This window comes from Astyanax mexicanus, chromosome 8, assembly GCF_023375975.1.
Source record: "Astyanax mexicanus isolate ESR-SI-001 chromosome 8, AstMex3_surface, whole genome shotgun sequence".
Classification (NCBI taxonomy): Eukaryota; Metazoa; Chordata; class Actinopteri; order Characiformes; family Acestrorhamphidae; genus Astyanax; species Astyanax mexicanus.
In genome coordinates, this window is record NC_064415.1 from 26,358,228 (window position 1) to 26,380,481 (window position 22,254).

At 37.0% G+C, this 22,254-nt stretch overlaps 1 protein-coding gene across 3 annotated transcripts in view; it reads left to right on the top strand.

Annotated features, from left to right (window-relative positions):
• The first annotated feature begins 2,725 nt into the window (after positions 1-2,725).
• Positions 2,726-22,254, top strand: part of rap1gds1 (RAP1, GTP-GDP dissociation stimulator 1) — a 70,081-nt gene continuing 50,552 nt past the window's right edge. The window contains exons 1-3 of one of the 3 annotated variants that reach the window (XM_007239789.4): positions 2,726-3,112; positions 17,286-17,393; positions 20,449-20,571. In XM_007239789.4, the coding sequence (XP_007239851.1) occupies positions 3,109-3,112; positions 17,286-17,393; positions 20,449-20,571 (235 nt within the window). In that variant the 5' untranslated portion in view covers positions 2,726-3,108. Of the gene's footprint in view, positions 3,113-17,282; positions 17,394-20,448; positions 20,572-22,254 lie in introns of all 3 variants that reach the window. The other 2 variants (XM_007239788.4, XM_007239790.4) reach the window with 2 other exon arrangements.

The following is a 22,254-nucleotide window of genomic DNA, read 5'->3' on the forward strand; positions in this document are numbered from 1 at the left end:
TAGGGGTTCTATTTAACTCAATAAACTGCTAATGACAAGAAACTCAAATACTTCACATCGGTTTGACAGCACAAAGATCAGTTCGGCTGTAAGCAGGTTGTGAAAACAAACGCGAGGGTTCTGTTTTTGCTCACACACCTAGCTTTTGGCTTCTAAACATTTAACCTATAGTTAATCATTTTCTCAGTGCTCTAGAGTATCCCTCCTTATTCACATATTACACTCAGTGAAAGGTCAGTGAATGGAGCAGCTTTAAGTAACATGTTTATATTTTCTTTGGTATGTAGAGGTGTGTTCAGCCTTTAACAAAGAGTACTGAATATTTTAAACATAAAATCTTATGGGACGTTATCGCAGTATGACAGATTTTTAATGAGAATAAAAAATTACCTGCAGCAGCAGGTTTTACAGTATATGTTGCAATCAAATTCGATTAATATGACAAAATTTCCTTCTTGATTAACAAAACAAACACAAAGTCTGCTCCTCTGCTTCTGCTGACTAACCCAATCCATGCCCAAGTGTGAGTAATGTTCTCAGCACAATTATCAATTTTATTGCAATGCAGAAACAGAGGGAGTTCATACTGTGAAGAACACTGCCCCCTGCTGTACCAGATCACATGGTGCAAGCATTTTCTCTGATCATATCACCCCTTTGAGGTCTACATTTAACTGAATGTCTTTTGAAAAGTGTTTAGTAATAACGGGAAATGTAACATATTTGTTCATGTTAAATACTTAATTATATAAAGAACATTGGCTGGCAAATGTGATCTTAATGTTTTAATTATTTTCTATTCCATCTCGCAAGGTAGACAGACATATGTGTTGTGTTTGGATGAGCCCCTGTATTGCCATCATTATTTAACAAGATTTAGTGACTGTTAGTTCACACAGATTAATTAGTTTTTTGTGGAATTGTGGATTTTTGCAAATTGTTATACTCCATCACTAACAACGGTGAAAAAATAAAAAACAATAAAGAAAATATCTGTAGATACTATATTATCCTGTATTATTTGTGTCTTGTATAGTTTTTTTTAGGTTTTTGTTTAATTTTACAACTTAAAATAACTTAAAATGACCTTCTGTAAATTGAATTATTATATGAATATGTACAGTCAAATTATTCCTAATAGCCTTCAAGAAACATAGGTGCATCAAAAAGAAATAAAATAAAAACAATAATAGGAGAAGTTTCCTATTATTATATTTGCCATTATATTAGCAAATGAGGTAGATGTATATCATACTAAATGTAATGATAATGTATATCACTATAAATAAATCCTCTACTGACATCTGTAAAGCCATGAGGTCCAGTACTGTCACTATTGAAAAGGGGCTGTTGTAATTCATTTAATCTTTATTTCCATGCCTGTCATATGATGGTGATATAAGAGACAACAAGGGAAAACAGTATTTGTCTTAGCATAATTTAATAACAGAGAAGAGTTTAGTCTGGAGCAGTATTAGCACTGGCCGCTAACCGCATACACTGCCTAATTTCCAAAACACTGTTTTTTAGGTTTAAAACCTGTTCTTAAACTCCAGTATCATTAAACAGTGGTCAAATAGATGCATAGCATTGTGCTAATAAAATATCCCCAAATAATAATAATAATAGTGTGCAAAGGCTAGTCCACACGTATCCAGATATTTTTTTAAAACAGTAACATTTTACAGTAACATTTTACTGCTAAGCACATTTTTTTTTGCTTACATCAGTTTATCTTTACTGTTAAGACATTTAGACTGTGTTTTGGTGCTTGGTTGCAGAAGTAAACACATGCCGTAATAAGATAATATCCGTAATACCCAGGTAACGAGAGACTGGATGCACTGGCATCTTCGCTCAGCTTTGTCTGGAGAGCTATTTCCTCATTTTACTTCTATTTCTCCAGTTTTATTACTTATAAATAAGGATTATAAAAGCAAGTTCCTTTCTATCTAGTATTTCTACTGCACAGCTCACAGCAACTATACCGTAAACCTGGTTTAATGACTTTACGTGTAGTAAACACACGTGACTGTCAACAACTGATTGGCCAGCTGTTTTATCCCACTGTGTGGGTGTGGCCTAAATGTGCTGGGTGTCTATATTCAGTAAATGCACTCTCTATGACACCTTTAGTGATTTATTTGAATAAGATAATGCACTGAGTAGCCATTGGGGGGTACCATTTCACTTCACGGTCCCACAGAAATGTGTCCACAGGCATAAGCTTAGATGTTTAATCCATGCTTATTTTATTACATTTTTACTGGGTTTGATGTCAAGATATGGTTGCTTTCAGGGGTTTGAATAGCTTATTTATATTAGCATGAATTTACATGTTAAAATGTTATGTAATAAAAACTCGAATGTGAGATGTAATATTAGAGGCAGCCAATAGCATTTCTGACTTACCTAACGTCAAATTAATGAGCTAAATAGGGTTGAAACTTATTAAAACAACTAAAAGCTAATATAATATAATAACTAAAAGAAAATCTTCTTATTTACAGACTATGGGTTTTTCCGTTTTTCCCCTCTGAATGAGAGAGATGGCCTCCTCTGTGCTCCCCCTGCTGCACACCGTGCCCATCAAACTCGAGGCAGGGATCAAAAGTGCGTAGTGCGAGCCTACGTCACCTCCGTTCATTCAATCAACGGCGGCGGGAGGCCCTCGAGGCCCGCCCCCCAGCCAATCAGAGCGGAGGAGGGCGGGGACTCGCCTCGCCTCGCTCCAGCGCCTCTGAAAGTGGAGGAAGTGCACAGTGTAGGGCTGCTGCTGCTGCTGTTTTCATGGCCGTTTATCTGCACGGATAAAACATTACATAATCGCTCAGATCGGCGCGCAGCGGGGGGACAGGACTTTCGCACCGCCCGGAGAGAGCTGTAGGTTAGCGAGCTGCTTCTGGAGCTGACGGGAGCGGAGCGGCGCGGGTTAAGGTGGGCCTTGCCCGGATATCATCTGTCTGACAGCGGGCAGAGCTGAGAGCTGAGAGTCGTTAGCGCCTCCTGCCAAATCAATACATCCCACAATATACAGACCCAAACATTTCCTACCACACACCCGCTTTAACCCCCTGAACTGCTGGACACGAGGAAAAACATACACAAATGGGTAAGAGCTGCTCTTTCTGAATTATTTTGCAGATACAGGAAGATAAGAGAGCTGTGGTGTGTGTATTTATATATGTGTGTATGTGTGTGTTTCACTGCTGGGCGTGATTTAGCTCCACGCTTTAAACCCTCGGATGCTTTGGTGTGTCTGGATGCTCGTCGCTTCAGTGCCTAGGAAAGTGGAGCTCCAGCAGCCCAGGTTCTAGACTGCTTTGCTTGGGGGGCAGTAGAACATATAATGGGTGGGCATGTTAATAGTCATATTTTAAAGCCTGACCTAATGATAGCTGCTGAAATTGATTTATAAAATAAAGAAATAAAAATGTTGCATATGTCTTCAAACTTAAACCTACAGCATAATAATTACAAAGTATACTTTGCTTATGTAAATTAATAAAGATTATCTAATTGCAATAAGTTTCAAGACCCCACCTTGATTAAATTAGAATGATACTGATAAAACAGTTCTGCTATGGGAAAAAAGAGTATCTAGACCTAGGCTGAGCATGTAATATTCAAAAGTGGAAACAGAAATAAGTAAGAATACAAATATGATTAGTAAATGAAAATATAAAGAGAACAGTTGATTGTTTAAAAGAACAAAATAACAAAATAGAACTAATGTGTTTCAATGTGTTTTATGAGATATTGTTCACCTGATATTCAACTGAAATTTCCCTTTTTACAGATTGTTTCTTATAATAATATTGTTTCTAATATTATAAAAAAGCAAAAAATAAGCAAGACATCTACTGTAGCTACTTTAATGAAAAATCTGGTTAAGGATTGTTGTAATTTCCTGTAAATGTTATAAAATATATACTGGTACAATCCATTTTTTATACATTTGTACGGTACAACAAATATAAAAATTACAAGAGTACATTAATGAACAAAGTTATTTAATGAACAGTTATTTTAATTAACTACTATACACATATACTACTAGCCTTGCAAAGAGAAGGTTCTGAAGATTTCTGAAGAGATCATTTAAAGAATAGTCGTTGCTCGCATTGCGCTTCAGGGGCAAAACAAAATATGGAGGGGCAGTGCCCCCCTCAGCCCCCCCAGAACTGGCCCTGAGCTTCAGCGAGGCTGCGTCCAAAACCACTATACACCAAACAAACTATTTGTCCAAAACCATCCAATTAACTTGTGCACTAACGTAAACCTGCATGAATGCCCTACGAATGGTGTTGTTTCAGTAATATTCTGATATAGCTAGGTAAGCTAGTATGAAGTACAGTAGGTTAGCATACTTGACTAATGTTACACTATAACACTGGCTAGGTTAACTAGTTAGCTAGTTAACTAATTAAGGCTATATTAATTGACACCCTGATTAGAGTCTGAAGCAGTGCTTGGTTTTGAACACAGCCCAGGTCCTGTCCTGTGTCTCCCTCACAAGGGATGTCCGTTACTGTGGTCTGTGAAAGAAGAGGAAAAGGAGAAAAGGAGGAGGAGGAGGGTAACAGAAAGCCGCTACCGGCACTTTGGGTGTTCATGTTTTGGTCATACAGTAATACACAATGCAGAAATGAACCCAGGAGCACCATGTCCCTGTAAGGCGCTGATGTAACCACTATTTACCAGTGAAAATACACTGAGGAGACTTCAGCCTGGAGCTTGTGGTGCAAATGTTAATAGGAACAGCATCCACATGCAGCTAGCCAGGGCTAGCTAACGTTAGATACTAACTAGCTAGTTAACTAATTAACTAACCTAGGTGTTTCTGAAATCAGTATGGATTCATTACTACCCATATTCTGATTATTACTGCCTAAATAAATGAACTATCTATGGAACTTTGTTACACCATCCCTTTAATTTTAAATGTTCTTTTTGTATAATGTCACACAAGACATGTTTCTATCCAGTAAAATTACGGGGTAGATTTTTGATTTGAGATTTCACTCTGAAAGTAGAGTAATCATTTTAGGAGTCAATAGGGATTCAGTATTTTACCTGTTCATATTTAAATAACCATCAATTAAAATGATTGTGTATGAATACAGAAAAGGAGAAGCATATGCTATTTAATGACACAGTTTTTTATTTTTACTATACAATATACAGTTATGATTGTTATATTTGTTAGGGAAGTAATGCTAATAAAGCAGTTGTGGTTATTATTTTCATTAACTTAATTTCATAGAGGGTTAACTGGGTCTTAAAATCCTATATATATATATATATATATATATATATATATATATATATATAATATATATATATATATATATATATATATATAATATATCAATGAGTTGCCTGTGACTTGTTTTTCAATTCATTTTTTTGTAAGACAATCACAAATCCATATTTACCTAAGATACAATTTTGTATCTTACATTTCTAAAATAAAAAAGTACCACCAACTGACTAACTGTATACATTCTGTCAGGGAGCTCTGTAAAGCAAAAAAAAATATATATATATATATATAAACAAATAATGAAATTGATATTTATATATTCTATTCTACTGTATAGTCTAGTGAAAGAGATTCAGGAAGGTCATTGCCATATCCTTATATTCTTATTTGTTTCTTTTTTTTTTTACAAGTAGAAACTAGTATTTATCAGACCCTTTCCAATTCCTCTTCCAAAAGGTATATAAAACATTTAAATTGGAAAATTATTTTAGTAATAATATTGACTTCCAACCAGAAATATTTTACCACTAGACATGTAGATGAATACAGAATATATGTCAAAAGATGTCTGATTCATTTCTGTCTCCAACAATCTGCGACATTCCCCAGCAAAATATATTTTTACATGTGGAGTAAAAATGCGTGCTGCTTTTAGTATGGCTTCCACTGCATTTTCTAAAAGATATAATCTGATAAAACGGAAATTTTGCTGATGGAACTTTAAAATTTCTTTCTGTCCTGCACCAGAAGAATACTGTTTTTCAGCTAAAGCTGCAGCATACAGTATGTTGAGGCAAAAACTGGCATATAACATCAAAGAAAAATGGAGAAGTGTGTGTGTGTGGTGAATGTGCAGTGCTCTCATCCACGCCCTGCACTCAGACACGTGCACACACACGCACACACACATAGCCGGCCAGCCTGGGCTTCCTCATGGAAGGATGAGCTGGAGACCTGTTTTTTTTCAGTGATTATACAGATTGTGCTGTATTTCTGGTTATGAAACCACTGCAACGCTTAGGTGGACAATGTCTCTTTTTCTTTCACACAGGCATTTGTACACTCACAGGATCACTCTTTCCCTACCTCTCTCCCTGTCATAGACACACACACCCCCCCAAACACACACACACCTTATCCCAATTGCGCATACACGCAGCTGGCAGCTTTTGTATACTCTGCTGATTCCGTTCGGTTGGTTTGATCTCAGGCTGATGCTTGCTGGTCTTAAATCTCTACCATTATTAGACTTGGCACAAGGGCCGTGTGTTCTGTCACTGCCTGACAGTGTGTCACTTGTAGTTTTGGGGAAAAGGCAGAGTCTCTAGGTGACAACTCAGTATCTTGGGGCATAATGTGTGCCTTGTTTAAAGGGTCAAACCAGGCCAGAAAGGATGGGCTTGGCTTACATGTAGTTGACTATTTTTTCAGTTCTGGAAAACATTGGCAGTGATTGCAGATGGTGGCAGGGTTATATGAGGTATATTAGGGGTTCTTTAAAGTAAAGATAGTACTGCTACATTTGTACCAATTAATGATTGCAAGTACACACTAGGGCTGCACGATATATCGTTAAAGCATCGCCATTGCGATGTGCGCATGCGCAGTAGTCACATTCCAGGATGTGCGATGTCACTTAAGGCAATTAAATCAAACATGTCATGTTGTCCACGTTTATGTCCACTCCGTCGCACAAATTTTGAGTACTGTATCAATTTAGGCATAACTGTTTAAATCCTATTCAGATAGGATTAGTTTTACATGGGGAGGAGGCATCATGTGTTTTACTGTGTCTGTACTATGATGTATGTAAAATATCTGGCCAATTTGCACGGGATTCGAAATTATATAAGTATCGTCTTATAATATATTTTGTTTTTAGAATAATTGGCATAGATTTGGCTGATATTTTAAACCAATAACTGCTGATGTATTTATTGTAGGCTGGAAAAGGAATAATAAATACCTGTGTAATATTGGACATCAGAATTCCCATATCCTATAAATTCCTATTAATAAGAGATAAGAGTAGAGTTGCACGATGCACTGAACATTTTTCAATACTATGTCATCACGAACGATTTGATTATTTAGTGTTCGATGCTTAAAATACTGTATGTAGCCCAGTTACTAGCTTCAAAGGAGTCAAGTTAGTAGGTGCCTTTTGATTCACTTTATAAGAAAACTGATTCACACCGTGGCTGGTGGGGCAGGATTAAGGTAAACCTAGTATTCTGAACATGCCATTAGCGACTGCTAATCCAACTGTTTAAGCATCAGGAAAAAGCTAGACAACCGTCTTCATTTTTAATTGCAAATGGGATGTAAGGCATGCAACCTGCTTGATAATCACATTGAGCGTGGGCTTATTTAAAATGGTAAAATGTTAATTAATAAAGCAGAGCAATAACTGTTCCAATTAACATAACATTATTAACTCTTTATTTTATTTATACAGAACTTAAACTTCTGCCACCCCTTCAAGTTCATGCAGTTAGGCTACCATTACATCTGTGCTATACATGATACATGATAAATCTTTCAAAGAAGCAGAAAGACTAAACAGAGCTGTAGCTCAATACATCTGCATGGACCTGATGACTGTATATATAGTTGAGAAATCTGGATTTAGAAATCAGATACAGCAGTATGACATGCCTGGCAGAAATTACTTGATGTTCAGACAATTTTATTGTTGTGTATTTTTCTTCCTATAAGTACCGCTTTGGTATCGAGAATCATGACAGTACAGTTGGTATTGGTATTAAGTCAAAATTCTGGCATCGTCACAACCCTAATTTAGACAGTTCACACAGATGAGATGTCAATTCACATAGACATAATATAAACGGAGCATATTTTTATGGCTAATTTTACAGAAGGTAAAAGGTGTCAGAATCTTTACAGATGTGGGTGTAAATAAAGAATGACTGTGCATTTGGACAGAAGGAGCTGTTCTGTCCCTGGTGGGCAAACAATTAGCCATTCAGAGTCCAAGAGAGCATACTGAGTTTACTGTATCTGGGTGGCTGTAGGATGGCTCTCCTTGTTCCCCATCATTTTAAAATGCTATCTAACACTGAATTGGCAGTTAGCATTAAGTGTCTTGCAAATGCCATGAGCTGCCAATGACTTTCTGTTTATGTCAGTTTTATAAGCTAAGCTGTGTAGGTGCTTCACAGGTTTCTTGGGGGCTCATGCTTTTGTGCTCCTTTACTCTCATCAAAGCATCTTGTAATGTGGTGATCATCGCTGCTTTCAAGGAAATAAGTATTGTGTTGGTCATGACATCACTTCAGATTCCTTAGCCCACTTAATCACTTGATGAGTGATGTGGTAATGTTATCATGACCTTGTGTTGTTGATATACCAAGTAGTGCTTTTTGTATTGTGGTGGATGACATCACTGCCCTCCCTCAGGCAGACTGGTTTAAATCCCCAGCTGAGCAGGCACACCATGTTACACTAATAAGAGTCTCTGGGCCAGGCTGCTAACGATTAATAACATAATAAATTGTCCACCCCTCTTTCATAGCAAAAGTAAAATTATATCACTATGAAATAGGCCATAATCTCAGAAGCCTGATGCCTCAAAACCAACCTCAAACATTTTGCCGTTGGCAGCTGCATCACATTAATCCCCTCTGAACAGTCTGTCAGCTGTTGCCAGTGGATATCCACCGTATCTTCATCTTCACTGCGAGGCGTATTTGTGTTCAGTCTTTTGAAATTCAGCACGACTCCCCACACATTTCAGCTGTGGTGGAACATGATCAGCTTTGTGCTGTTATAGCGAGAACTCATGCCAGTTAGTCTGGCACAGCTGCAAACATGCTAATTGTTAAATGAATGTGACTTGTTCAACATAATACTTTTTGGCCATTTTTGAGTGCAACATGCTTGCAAGCCAGCCCTGAATGAGGTAGGTAACTCAGCAATTTTGCGAGGTCAGACCAAACCTCATATATACATTGGCCTAATCCCATTTTACCCATTGTCCCGATTCTCGTTAGGCTGGAGGGGTAGAGGGAAGGGATAGGGATTGTTAGCCCTTTAAAAGGATTTTTTTTAGATGCATATTTCAAACTAAGTGGTATGAGAATCACTGGTAAGATGGTGAAACAAGAGACCAAAGAAACCCACAAATGTAAGTACTTTCCTTGTTAAAAGTGACGATTAACACTGTATTATCGTAGTTTAATGTGTAGTTTCAATGTTTTATGGCCAAATTCTTCATAACAAGCTTAAAAAAGATCGCTAATAGTTTGTTTCAGTTACTAGCTAGCTAACCTTCCCGTTCCAGATGGCAGGGGTTGCAGCAGTTAAGGCGGAACAGAAAAATAAAATAAAACAAAAGCTTATCAAAGCTAATTTCATCTCCCCTTCACAGAGCAATTAAGGAATGAACAATAATAATTAATTTCTGCACCATTTCCCTCCTTTCTGAAGACATGTGATGCCCTAAAGTTAACTAGTTAACCAGCAGCAGCTACGTTACTGAATATTAGTGCTTCTGATGACGTATTCAGTTCTTAGGGGGAGGATTTCACCCCTTCCCCTTGTAACTCTGTTCCAAGGGGAAGGGTTACACTTGAAAAGAAGGGGTAAGTAAGTGCTAGGGCCAAGGAGTGAAATGGGATTGGGCCTTAGCTGACTGGTGCTAATATGAGGTAGGTAAAAGGGTATGAACTGTGGCCCTGGTCAGAGCATCTGTCATTTTTGTTAAGCTGAGGTCAGATAGTGTCTGTCACATAAATGAGTTTGCATGGTGTACCCATAGTCAGGCACAAGGTTTGATTTGCTTCTAATATTTGTATTTTTAATGATCACCGTTTGAAAGATTTACTCTTTTACCTTGTCATTTTTTATACTGGATTGAAGAAAATGCTGTTGTGCTGTATTTTTACTAATTACCAGCTGTACTGTGCATCAGTGACTGTAGATACATGGACATGAATTCCAGTCCCATCCATTCTGTAGAAATGATACCAACACTAAACATTCGCAACCAGCATCTATGCATTAGAGGCCAAAGGTGAAGCCAGACATGCCTATTTATTGGGTGAAATCGCCCACTTCTCCCATTCCAAGAATCTCAGGCTGCTTTCATTGAGTTTAATGGGCAGATTTTTCCCACTGGATACAGTTTGTCTATTGAGTGTAAAACAGAATAAGTGCAGTTTATTTATTTTATTACAAAACAGATTACATTGCCATCAAATCACAATGCTGGCACTGATTTTGTTTTTTTTTAAACAATTTTTACCTCTTACCATTATTATGGTTTATTCAGTTTTATAGAGACAGTAGAGACTAGGGGTGTGCCATATTGTATCGTATGCAATAATATCGCCAACTTTTTTGAATATCGTGAACGATATTATACCCTGAAATATTGTGCCATATCTCCCACTCTTAATTATCACACCAGGCTACTACTTTTTTCTGTTTTTAGCAAAAGAAAAATTCACACTGTTCTCATTTTTCGTTATATATCTACTACAGATTATGTCTGTCCAGTATTATTTATTTTACTTTAATCTTGGATATATGGAGATATTTGGAGTGCATTATCAGTATCATGACATGAAAAAAAAAGAATAATCAAGTACTCCAATATTTTTGTCCGTAGAGTGTATCTGCTGATGCTCATAGATAAACATTTTTGAGTCATTTATTAGATTTAAAATCAGAACACTATAGTTTTTTTTGTCCTGCTTGACTTGAGCAGAACACTCCTTTTTTATACACTTTCTTTTTTAATGAATTAAATGTCCGTGCTGTCACTTAGATAAAGATTAGGATTAATTTTAGATGCTGCACAGTAGTGTAGTAATTGTTCTGCATCAGGCGGACCAGACTGTTGTGTCTGTTAGTGTTGATTTTTTTTTTCATCAGCACGTGCTAGAGGGATCTATTTTTACAGTGTGCTCTCAGTCATCACTTCTCTGCAAAGAGTCACCTCCCTACTATATGGCTGTACTTAAGTCATTCCATTATTTATCTGAATATCATTTACTCATGTCTGGGATTAAGCTAACACGTTTCCTGTGGGTGTGGCATTGCCTCATTAGCAGCTTGCAATACAGCAATATCAAAATTGAGGGCCAATGAAAAAACATGTAAGCAAGCTACAAAAAGATGCACTGAGATATGTGGGATGTCGGTCAGGATCATTACCACTCACCGCACTATCCACTGTGGGTGGTAGTTCCAACAGGAACGTTAAAGCTGATGTCTGTAACTATTGGGATTTAGGGCCCTGTCTGGTGAGAATGGGTAATTGCACAGAGCATGCAGAAGAATCAGAGCGGATGAATCTGATTTTAGGTTACGTTCAGTCAGAGAGAGCGCGCTCAGTCAGAAATTCATTTAAACTACACACTTTGGTTTTACTATGGGTGAATGAACTACTGACCTCTGAGTTTCCTCCTCTGAAGTCTCCTTTGCCCATCAGCCGCTCTCGTTCAGTAAAATTGGGCCGGATCCTCTTTCAGTGGCTGTAGGTGTGACATAAGTATGTAAAGATGCGCGGCGTGGGCAGAAAAAGTCCAGCGAAAAGCGCCCTGACACCCCAGTTTTTAGAATGAATATATTAGGCTTAGCAGGGGTGGTCGTTCCAGCTCACTGGCATCATTAAACACAATATTTTGTTCCTCCTCCACTAAGAAATGCCTCTGCTTTCAGTTTAGAAACAAAATAATACGGACTGCCACTTTAAATGCCTGTATAAAAGAAATTGAATGTCCCTTTCCTCTGGTATCCACTATCAGGCCTCACCTAAACTCTGTTATGAGCATGCTGGCTAGTGGTTAATTTCACTAACAAGATAACAACTCACAACTTATCAACAAGTGTCTGCATTCCCAATCTGTCCCCTGAGGTAACAATTCTTGATCAACTCGCATACTGCTGTTTCATGACTTTTTCCCATGTCACTGTTAGTGCTGGGCGGTATACCGGTTCATACGGTATACCATTGGACAGTTTTAAACCGGTGTGCATTTTTCACAAATCGCCATACCGCGGCGCCCCCCCCCCTTTGTTCACGTGCTGAGCTCATGGCCAGACAGTGGTCTGCTCAAGCACCAATCAGGACGCTTCAGCAATTACCAAGCACTGGCGCCAAGTGTTTATTAATGTTTTTAGGTCTATTTAGTGGTGTATGGAGTGCTGGTGATTGCTTTGTAGTTATTGTTTAAGATTAGCTCTGTGTTTAGTTCAGTTTAAGTTTAATAAACACTGGGACAGCTTGCTAGCTAACACTATCCAGTAAGCATAACAAGCTAACGCACTGGAAGCTCAGCTCAGTGGAGACAATTAAGGGTGCTTTCACACCTGCCTCGTTTGGTCCGAACTTTAGGACTTTTCAGTTTGGTCCCAACCAAAGTAGCAGGTGTGAAAGGGGGCGCGAACCATGGTCCGGAACAAAGGACCAGATTTTGGTCCGACCAAGAGATGTGGTCTCGGTCCGGATCTTCTGAACCATGGTCCGGTTCGCCTGCAGTGTGAAAGCGCTTTTCCGGACGGTTCAAACTTTCGGACCAATTACAGGAAGCTGAGCAGGCGTTCCTCAGCAACGGCAGCAGAAGAAGAAAAATAACCAACTACTACTGACTGCAGACTGCGGGAAGGCGCGTCTAGTCCCACCCACTTTGTCCACGCCACGCCTTGTCAGTCTCGCAAGCTTGTAGTGTATACACAGTATTTAAGCCGGACGACGCGGCACATTATATTTAAAGTCCGCTAACTGCCCTGTACATTGTTTACTTCCGTTCAGAGGCGGAGCTAAGACATGATTCTGACAAAGTGGACGGTACTATACTGCATGACGCTTTATATATATATATATATATATATATATATATATATATATATATATATATATAATAAAAATACTGTGACATACCGTGAAACCGTCAGAATCTTAAAAAAAAAAATCTGTGATGTGCATTTTTGGTCATACCTCCCAGCACTAGTGACTGCATATCTCTTGTTTATTCAATGTTTTACATGCAGTAAAATGAACAAAGTGCTGATATATTAATACAGTGTTGCAGCATCATCTTAACATTCTTCTCTTTTGGAGATCAACAAATACATCATCAAACATCTGTCTGAAATATCAGCCAAATCTGAACATACGTTCAGTGACAGCTGCCCAATGGATTTAACTAGGCTTTTTCGGAGAAACAGAAATAAACACATCGTAAAGCGTTTTTGAGTTAATTCTTCCACATCTCATTTTTCAGCATGGTTCTTTAAAGAACTAGAAGTGATACTTCTGTGCAATTCCTCAAAGAACACTTAGCACTTTTTATTGAGTGTTTTAAAGTGTAAGGGTCACTGGTGTCCGTGGCTTCAAAATAACCTTTCAGTTGTAGTAACTATGTCTGCCATAACAAGTGGTCTTATAGCAAAGTGTATTTAATTGGCTTCTCTTTTTGTAGAGACATTAATAGAGGCTGTGTGTGTTTGCGTGTGTTTGTCTGTGTTGGTACGATAGGCTTATTGTGGTATTTGATGTTTTTGGCCTGAAAACTGGTCTTCATCAATTCTACCTCAATGACTGTCCTATTCTAGAGACATGACATCATATTACACTGCCTCCCCCAAACAAAAGTGACCACCAAAAAAAAAGTCACACATTCTTAATATCTTGTTGGACCACCTTTAGCTTTGATTGCAGCACACATTCACTGTAGGATTGTTTCAGTAAGCTTTTGCAATGTCACAAGATTTATTTTAATCCAGTGTTGCATTAATTTTTCAACAAGATCTTTCATTGATGATGGTAGAGTCTGACTATGGAGTCAAAAAAGGGTCATAAAGATTTTGAGTTTGTAAAACAGAAGTCACAAATGTACTGAAACTTGTAACTGCGTTTAAACAACTGCATGCACGAAAATCCAAATCCACAAATTAACTGGAATGTGCAAACTTGAAACAGAAAGTAATATTAATAATAATTCAAATGTACAAATGTGAAAAAAATATTTTAATTATATATAAATATATATTTTTTAATTTGTAAATCCAATCTCTTGAATGTGTGAATCAGTACTGCTCAAATGGCTTAAGCTGGATCAGACCAAAAATCACATGGAATTTGTGAGGTTGTAAATGTGACAGTGGGTGTTTTTCACTGTGGAGCTAAAAATCCTCTCATTCATCTTCTCTGCTGCGTGTGCGAAGCTCTAGCTGCAGTTGCGAATTTTGACCCTGTTTTGACGCCTGATTGATGGACCAATAGGAAAGCTTTATCCGGACCAATCAGATTACGGGGTTTGTTTAACCAATCAGAACACTGGGTGGGTCTCTGCAGCTCGGAGTACTGGGTGTGTCGAAAGGTGTGGGCGTGTCGAAAGTGTGGCCGCCATTTTGGAGTCGGCCACCATGCGCCCCCCAGTGGATCAATTTACACTGAGGAAGGAGTTTAATAAAACAATAATATTCATAACTCTACCAATTTTTACCCGATTTACACACGGTTTGGTTTGTTACAAACAGCAGAGATGTAGTAATGATACAGGATGCTGTCACACATTACAAATATGTGCTTTCATACTTTATATTATGCTCTTTATCAAAGACAGACATATGGTATAGCATATTAATAAGTACATAAATTAATTAATTAATTTATATATATATATATATATATATATGTTTGTGTGTGTGTGTGTGTGTGTGTGTGTGTGTGTGTGTGTGTGTGTGTGTGTGTGTGTGTAATATAAAATTAATTCATATTATTAGAACATAATATAAAGTATTTCAGCATGAAAGCACGTATTTGTAATGTGTGACAGTGTCCTGTGTCATTACTACATCTCTGCTGTTTGTAACAAACCAAACCGTGTGTAAATCGGGTAAAAATTGGTAGAGTTATGAATATTATTGTTTTATTAAACTCCTTCCTCAGTGTAAATTGATCCACTGGGGGGCGCATGGTGGCCGACCCCAAAATGGCGGCCACACTTTCGACACGCCCCAAGTACACCTCGCTGCAGAACCACAAGTCCAGGGGGTGGGGCTGGATCTGATCCAACTCTTCCTACGTCGTGTTTTCATTGGTCTGAAGCAGATCGGACTCTTCCCCATCCGGTTTTACTCACTCGCCTTTCGGAGTCAAGTAAACAATCACGAACGGGGAAGAGGAGAAAGAAAAAATATAAATAACAATCTGGCAGTAACAACATCCTCATTCTATACTCTCAGTGTACTGGGCATTTTTCCAAGCTCTTTGGAAAATTATACATCGTTACACTCTTTTTATAGAACTCTGTTTTTTGTTCGCCATTTTGATTGTGTATTAATATCTGTAATTATAAATGAACATGGTAGCTGGTAGATAAGACACTCATTGGCATCCTTTATTTTAATTATTTATTTTTTATTTTGTCTTTAGGCCATTTTTATTAAAGATAAAAAATGAAATAGTTAATATTTATATAGGAAATGTACAGCATTTTATTATGTTTGTAATCACAGACATGTTCCTTCTTTTAAATCTGTATTGTGTGATTTAAATGTGCTACGTAGCAAATAACATTTTCCAGGATTTATTTGATAAGATAAAAGTCCTGGTCGGGAAACGTAAGCGACACGTTTTAAGTTTAACGACGAATTGAAATGCGATGACTTAAAACCAATGAAAAGAAGATATGGGTGGTCAGGAGGTCAGGCTCCACCCCTTGGATCAGATCCAGCCCCACCCCCTGGACTTGTGGTTCTGCAGCGAGGGGTATCTCACACGCCCACACCTTTCGACACACCCAGTACTCCGAGCTGCAGAGACCCATCCATTGTTCTGATTGGTTAAACAAACCCCGTAATCTGATTGGTCCGGATAAAGCTTTCCTATTGGTCCATCAATCAGGCGTCAAAACAGGGTCAAAATTCGCAACTGCAGCTAGAGCTTCGCACACGCAGCAGAGAAGATGAATGAGAGGATTTTTAGCTCCACAGTGAAAAACACCCACTGTCACATTTACAACCTCACAAATTCCATGTGATTTTTGGTCTGATCCAGCTTAAGCCATTTGAGCAGTACTGATTCACACATTCAAGAGATTGGATTTACAAATTAAAAAATATATATTTATATATAATTAAAATATTTTTTTCACATTTGTACATTTGAATTATTATTAATATTACTTTCTGTTTCAAGTTTGCACATTCCAGTTAATTTGTGGATTTGGATTTTCATGCATGCAGTTGTTTAAACGCAGTTACAAGTTTCAGTACATTTGTGACTTCTGTTTTACAAACTCAAAATCTTTATGACCCTTTTTTGACTCCATATCTGACAACTGCACAAAGCCTTCTCCAGCACATCCCAAAGATTCTCAATGAGGTTAAGGTCTGGACTCTGTGGTGAACAATCCATGTGTGAAAATGATGATCTCATGCTCCATGAACCACTCTTTCACTTTTTTTATTCTTGGAACGTGCCAGTGCCATCTGGGAAGAAAATATCTATTGATTTAATAACCTGGTCTATATTCAGTATATTCAGGTAGTCAGCTGACATCATTCTTTCAGCACACACTGATGCTGAACCAAGACCTGACCAACTGCAGCAACTCCAGATCATTTGTTTAGTTAAATTCAGGTGGTGACTATTGTTATTTTGGCCAGGCAGTGTATTTTATGTGACCTCATGCAATTTTTAAGGCCGAATCAGGGACCAGTCACCGCACAGTTTTGTATGGAAAGCTTATGCTGCATCCATGTGGTTTTGGTTTTATTGAAGGAGTTTTTAAGTTTTGCTTCATATTTTTTCACATTTGGTGATTGCATGATGAATGAACCAAATGAAATGATCCAAAATGATGTGGAATAAAATCCTTTACAACTAATTAATTCATGTAATTTCATTAAAATTAAAGTTATTGTCTTTCTACTGTGAAATTGCCATTTTAGACATTTTTGTGAACAAAGTTGTATTTCTGTGCAAAATAAAAAAAAAAAGCATGTAATTTATGTATGTATTTATGTATTTATCTTTTAGCAGACAACCTGAGTGAAGCCCTGAAGACGCTGAAGCTCTCCTCAGCAGACAGCGCCACAGACAGTGTGGAGAGTTGCCTGGACTGCCTGCTCAAAGCCTTGGCCCACAACAGTAAGCCTGGCTGATTTCTTACACTACTGCAGCCTTTCACAGGAGTGCTTCACTCACATCACTTTATTTAATGTCATTTAGAAGGAGAGCAGATCAATTGGACTGTTTTTATTGTTGCTAGATTAATATTTCACACTGATGTTAGAGACCTCATGCACTACGCATTTAGTAGAAAGTTGGAGCCAGATTGATGAAGAGTACTGTTTGTCACTCATTAAGTCCATGCCTCAGAGACTGCAAGCTGTTATAGAAGCCAGAGGTGGTGTAACAAAATACTAGTGATGTGTTGGAGTGTTCTTTTGTTTTTGTTTTTCATGATTCCATGTCCTCCTCCGAATTGAATGATTCCATATTTTTTTTCTCAGAATTGAGTGATTTCATAATTTTTTCCCTTTGCTTGGTCTAAATGATTAACGGTTACTGACTGCCACAATTGTTTCTCTTGATTTCTTAGTCTTTTCTTAAAGCAAAAAAATGGCCATTTGAAATGACTTTAGGTTTTTGTCAGGTCTGAGATCTGCTTTATTTTCTGCAAAATTAAACAACTGAATGAACATCCTCTAAATAGCTATACTGATAAAACTGTAGACCATCAATACGTTTGTCAAGAAAGTGTTTAGGGAAAAATAGTTAATACACTTTTTTTTGTATTGTTAAAAAGATTCAGTAAATATTGATAAAACCCTCTATTTAGTTTACATACATCCTTCTTCAGGCTAAACATTTTGTATTATTAAGAAAAGCTAGCCTATGTAGTTATAGTAGCCTTAACCAATATTTGCTATATCAAAGCAACATGTCAAGTTTATTTTACACCTCTCTGTTTATTTTCTTTGTATTAGATACAAGAAAAATTAGCAGTTTAGGATCTCAGAAACACATTAGGTAAAGCTAAAGTAGCTTTTAATGAATGAAAAACCCTTTGTTCAGAATATGAGGACAGGTATGAAATTGTACTGATAAAGAAATCTGTATTTCTGTGTACCTGATTGTGATTGATACCATCATTGTGATCTTTTTTTGTGGGAGTTTTCTGGAAAGTGATGCAAAATCTGGAACATCTCCCGTAGAAGGCTCTCATGCAGCCTTGTGTGTGATATGGGTGGCACTGTGTTGTAGGCTGCATGTTGTTTTGATGAATGTAATGGCTGAGTGCTCCAGGCAGTTAATTTATGTGTAGATGTTTCTCAGGGCTGAGAGGTGCTGCTGTGGTGTTGCTCAGGACAGTCATAAATTATTATGAAGCTAGTGGAGTGTGCCGGTTAAGAGAGGTGAAGCCAGTTCTCTTGCTCCTGTGTGCGATGCAGCAACCCCCTCTCACACAGCCCACATCCACACACACCTCTCGCCTGTGAATCAGCCATTATAGGTGTTAAAAGTTCACTTTAAAATCTTTCCTCAGAGTAAAGCATTTCTGTTGGTCCATACTTCAAAAAAAAAGAGAAAAAGAGAAAAATAGCAATAAATTAGATACATTAGATAGCTCTGGAAAAAAACAAGAGACCACTTAAAAATGATGAGTTTCTTTGATTTTACCAAATTGAAAACCTCTGAAATATAATCAAGAGGAAGATGGATGATAATAAACCATCAAACCAAGCTGAAACACCAGGAGTGGCAGACATTTATCCAAAAGCAGTGTGTAAGACTGGTGGAGAAGAACATTCCAAGATGCCTGAAAACTTCGATTTAAAAACATTATAAAAACGTTATTCCACCAAATATTGATTTCTGAACTCTTAAAACTTTATGAATATGAATTTGTTTTCTTTACATTATTTGAGGCCTTAAACCTCTGCGTCTTTTTGTTATTTCAGCCATTTATCATTGTCTGCATATAAATGCTCTAAATGACAATGTTTCTGAGGGTATTTGGAAGAAATGTTGTTCGTAGTTTATAGAATTAAAAACAATGTTCATTTTACTCAAACATATACCTATAAATAGCAAAATCAGAGAAACTGATTCAGAAACTGAAGTGGTCTCTTAATTTTTGGCGAAGCTGTAGTTGCTTCATTCCCCTCTATTTCCATTTTCTATATTCAATATACATAGTATGTGTATAATCCATATTAGGCACAAATCTGAGAGACATTTGTGTTTTTTTACTTGAATATTTAATGATAAATAAGTCATTTTAAAGCATTATTTGTTTTAATTTTGCAAATGTTGACACTTATGAAAATCCCCTGAAACACATTTCTTTCCAGGTTTCATTACTCTACTGAATCTTACTTTGAAAGGTAAATTTTCTGTGGCTGCACAAAATAATTAGCTCGGGTGAAGAGGAGTCAAAGTGATTTGTCTGCTCATTAGATAAATAATGGACTGTCCAAATGATTATAACAGTGTGTTGTATTTGCTTACTGAGCAGCAGTGTATTTTGCTTACTGAATCAATGTATGCTATTTCCAGTGTCTGTTAAAATGGACCAGTTCTAATTATAAATAAGTGTTTTTTTCCCCATTAATTTACAAAATGTTTTGCATGACATAATTACAGTGCATTGCAAAAGTAGCAAACCCCCACATGTCATCTGATTGGTCTGGATTTTAAGTGATACTTATACTAGTTATTCCAGCCAGTATATTTATCTGGACCCAGTATGCATTTAAGATACATTAACAAAATCAAAGCTTATTAATAATCATTAATAATCAACAAATAAAAAAACAAAAACACATTCTGAACTAAAAAATATATGCTGCTTTTATAAGTATTGCCCTACAGACAGTACTTGGTATAAGCACCTTTTGCTGTAGTAAGTGCTTTAACCTCTTGAGACCATGCGTCCTCATATCTGGGGACCCTGCTAAATGCACACTAAGCAAAAGTCCCTGTCTCAGGATATGAAGTCTGTTTGTACAAGTTTTCCCCAGCTTTTTATGTTTTTGGGAGTTTTGTTCAATATGCTGCTCATCAAATATTTACTCCAGATGTGCTCTGATGTAGTTCTGATTATTTTTGTTTGTGTTGAATATGTATGCGTGTCACTTATATATTGTCATAAATGCATTTTCTTATGTGGGATTAATCCCTTGTTCTGTTTTTACAGATGTGGAAGCCAGTGAAAAGATCCAGCAGATGGGTGTTCTGCCCATGATGCCTTCTCTACTGGCCACACAGAACTCCTGTACACCCAAAGTAGCCAACATCATAGCGGAGGTAGCCAAAAACGGTAAGTCATTTTGTAAAACCCTTTATCTTCCATTACTTATAAAAATCAGGGGTTGGATTAACTTTATGCTTCAGAAAAATGTTAAGAAAAGGTTAATAATTTAAAAATATTATTAAAATGTTGTAAATTTTTACTTAGGAAAAACAATTTAAGAACAATTGGTATTCTAAAGTATTGTAAATGTTCCTAACCTTAGGATGGCTTGACACTTGTCTTAGAATGTAAGAGGTCAGAAGGTCAGCTTCTTAAATAACCAGTTTATATTCAGATTACTAGAATCTGAATATACAGAAACAGAAACAGAAAAATGACTTGTAAAGCCTATTTTTTCACGCAGAAGTATACATTGGCTTTAATTCATGCATATTAAAATGTTTGATTGCTTAATTTGATTGTGGCTTTGCTTTAATTTGCGCTCCACAGATTTAACCTAAGATTGCGAAATAAAAACAAATTTGTTTTGCATTAATTATAAAATGTATTTGTAGATTAAAAATATATATATATATATTTATGAACTTCTTAGTGTTTGTAAATCCAGTCCTATTATCTTACTTGTTTGGGTGTTTGTTAGGTACTGTGTATTAACAGGGTGTATATGACCCACAGAATTAGTTTCAGCTGTTTAAGGTTTTGGCCTAGATTCAGTAATAAGCAGTAGACTTGCTGATGGCCTAGATAACAAGTATAGATCAGGATTATTGTTTTTAGTACATAGAAAGCAATATAGCCCTAGTTTAAATCAGAGCTGAGATAATTGTGGAGGCGACAGGTTAAGAGATGTAAATGAAATTGAAAACCTATTTTAAATAAGTCTGTGTTCTATTCTAGCTGTGTCAGCCCATGCAGCCCCCTGTGTACTACTTTTCTGTAGTGTTTGTGCCAGCTTCACAAAGCTGGCCCCTCTAGTCTGACAACAGATGGAGCTTGCCTGACTAACAGACGGAACGATATGAAGTATTATGTCTCTTCCCTCTGTTTCGCTGGCAATATTATTCAAAACTGAACTATTTACTACTTTAAATGTAGCATGGGGAATATCTGAGCTTCAAAAGAACCATATTAATATCAGATTTCTAGCTGTTGTTTAATTTCACACATTTTTATTCCTATTTATTATCTTACTGTAACATTGATACAGTAAAGGAATTGTATAATTTGACTGTAAAGTGCAAACTGAATAGTGGCATTTTAGAATATCTCTCTAAAAATATATTTCATAACGAGGAGGACTTAATATGCAGGCTCTTGCTCCCTAAAGTGCAGACACAGCCATGCTGTTCATGACAGCTTGGCAGGCTGGCTAGACTGTTAGACTGTTCTTTTAGTTAAGATCGGCTGCAATCTCTTTTTGCTGAAGGCATTTTTGGGCTTTCTCTGTCTATGTAAGGAAGATGTGTTTTGACCATGTCAAGTGTTTTTTCATTTCATTGTAAAAAGGGAAAGGTTTGTTTGCAAGAACTTGGAGATACAAAAACCATCACGATACAGGCGTTATGATTTAAAATTTATCCCTACAATAAATGACCATTTTGTGTATTATAGGGAAAAAAGTCAAGCACTCACTGTGGTGTTGCCCTGTGTGAAGAAGTAGCTGCTGCTTTAGTTGCTTAATCAGCCAATTATCCAATTTTATTTGACATTTGAAATCAATGATTCTGGACACACTCAAGCTTTATTACT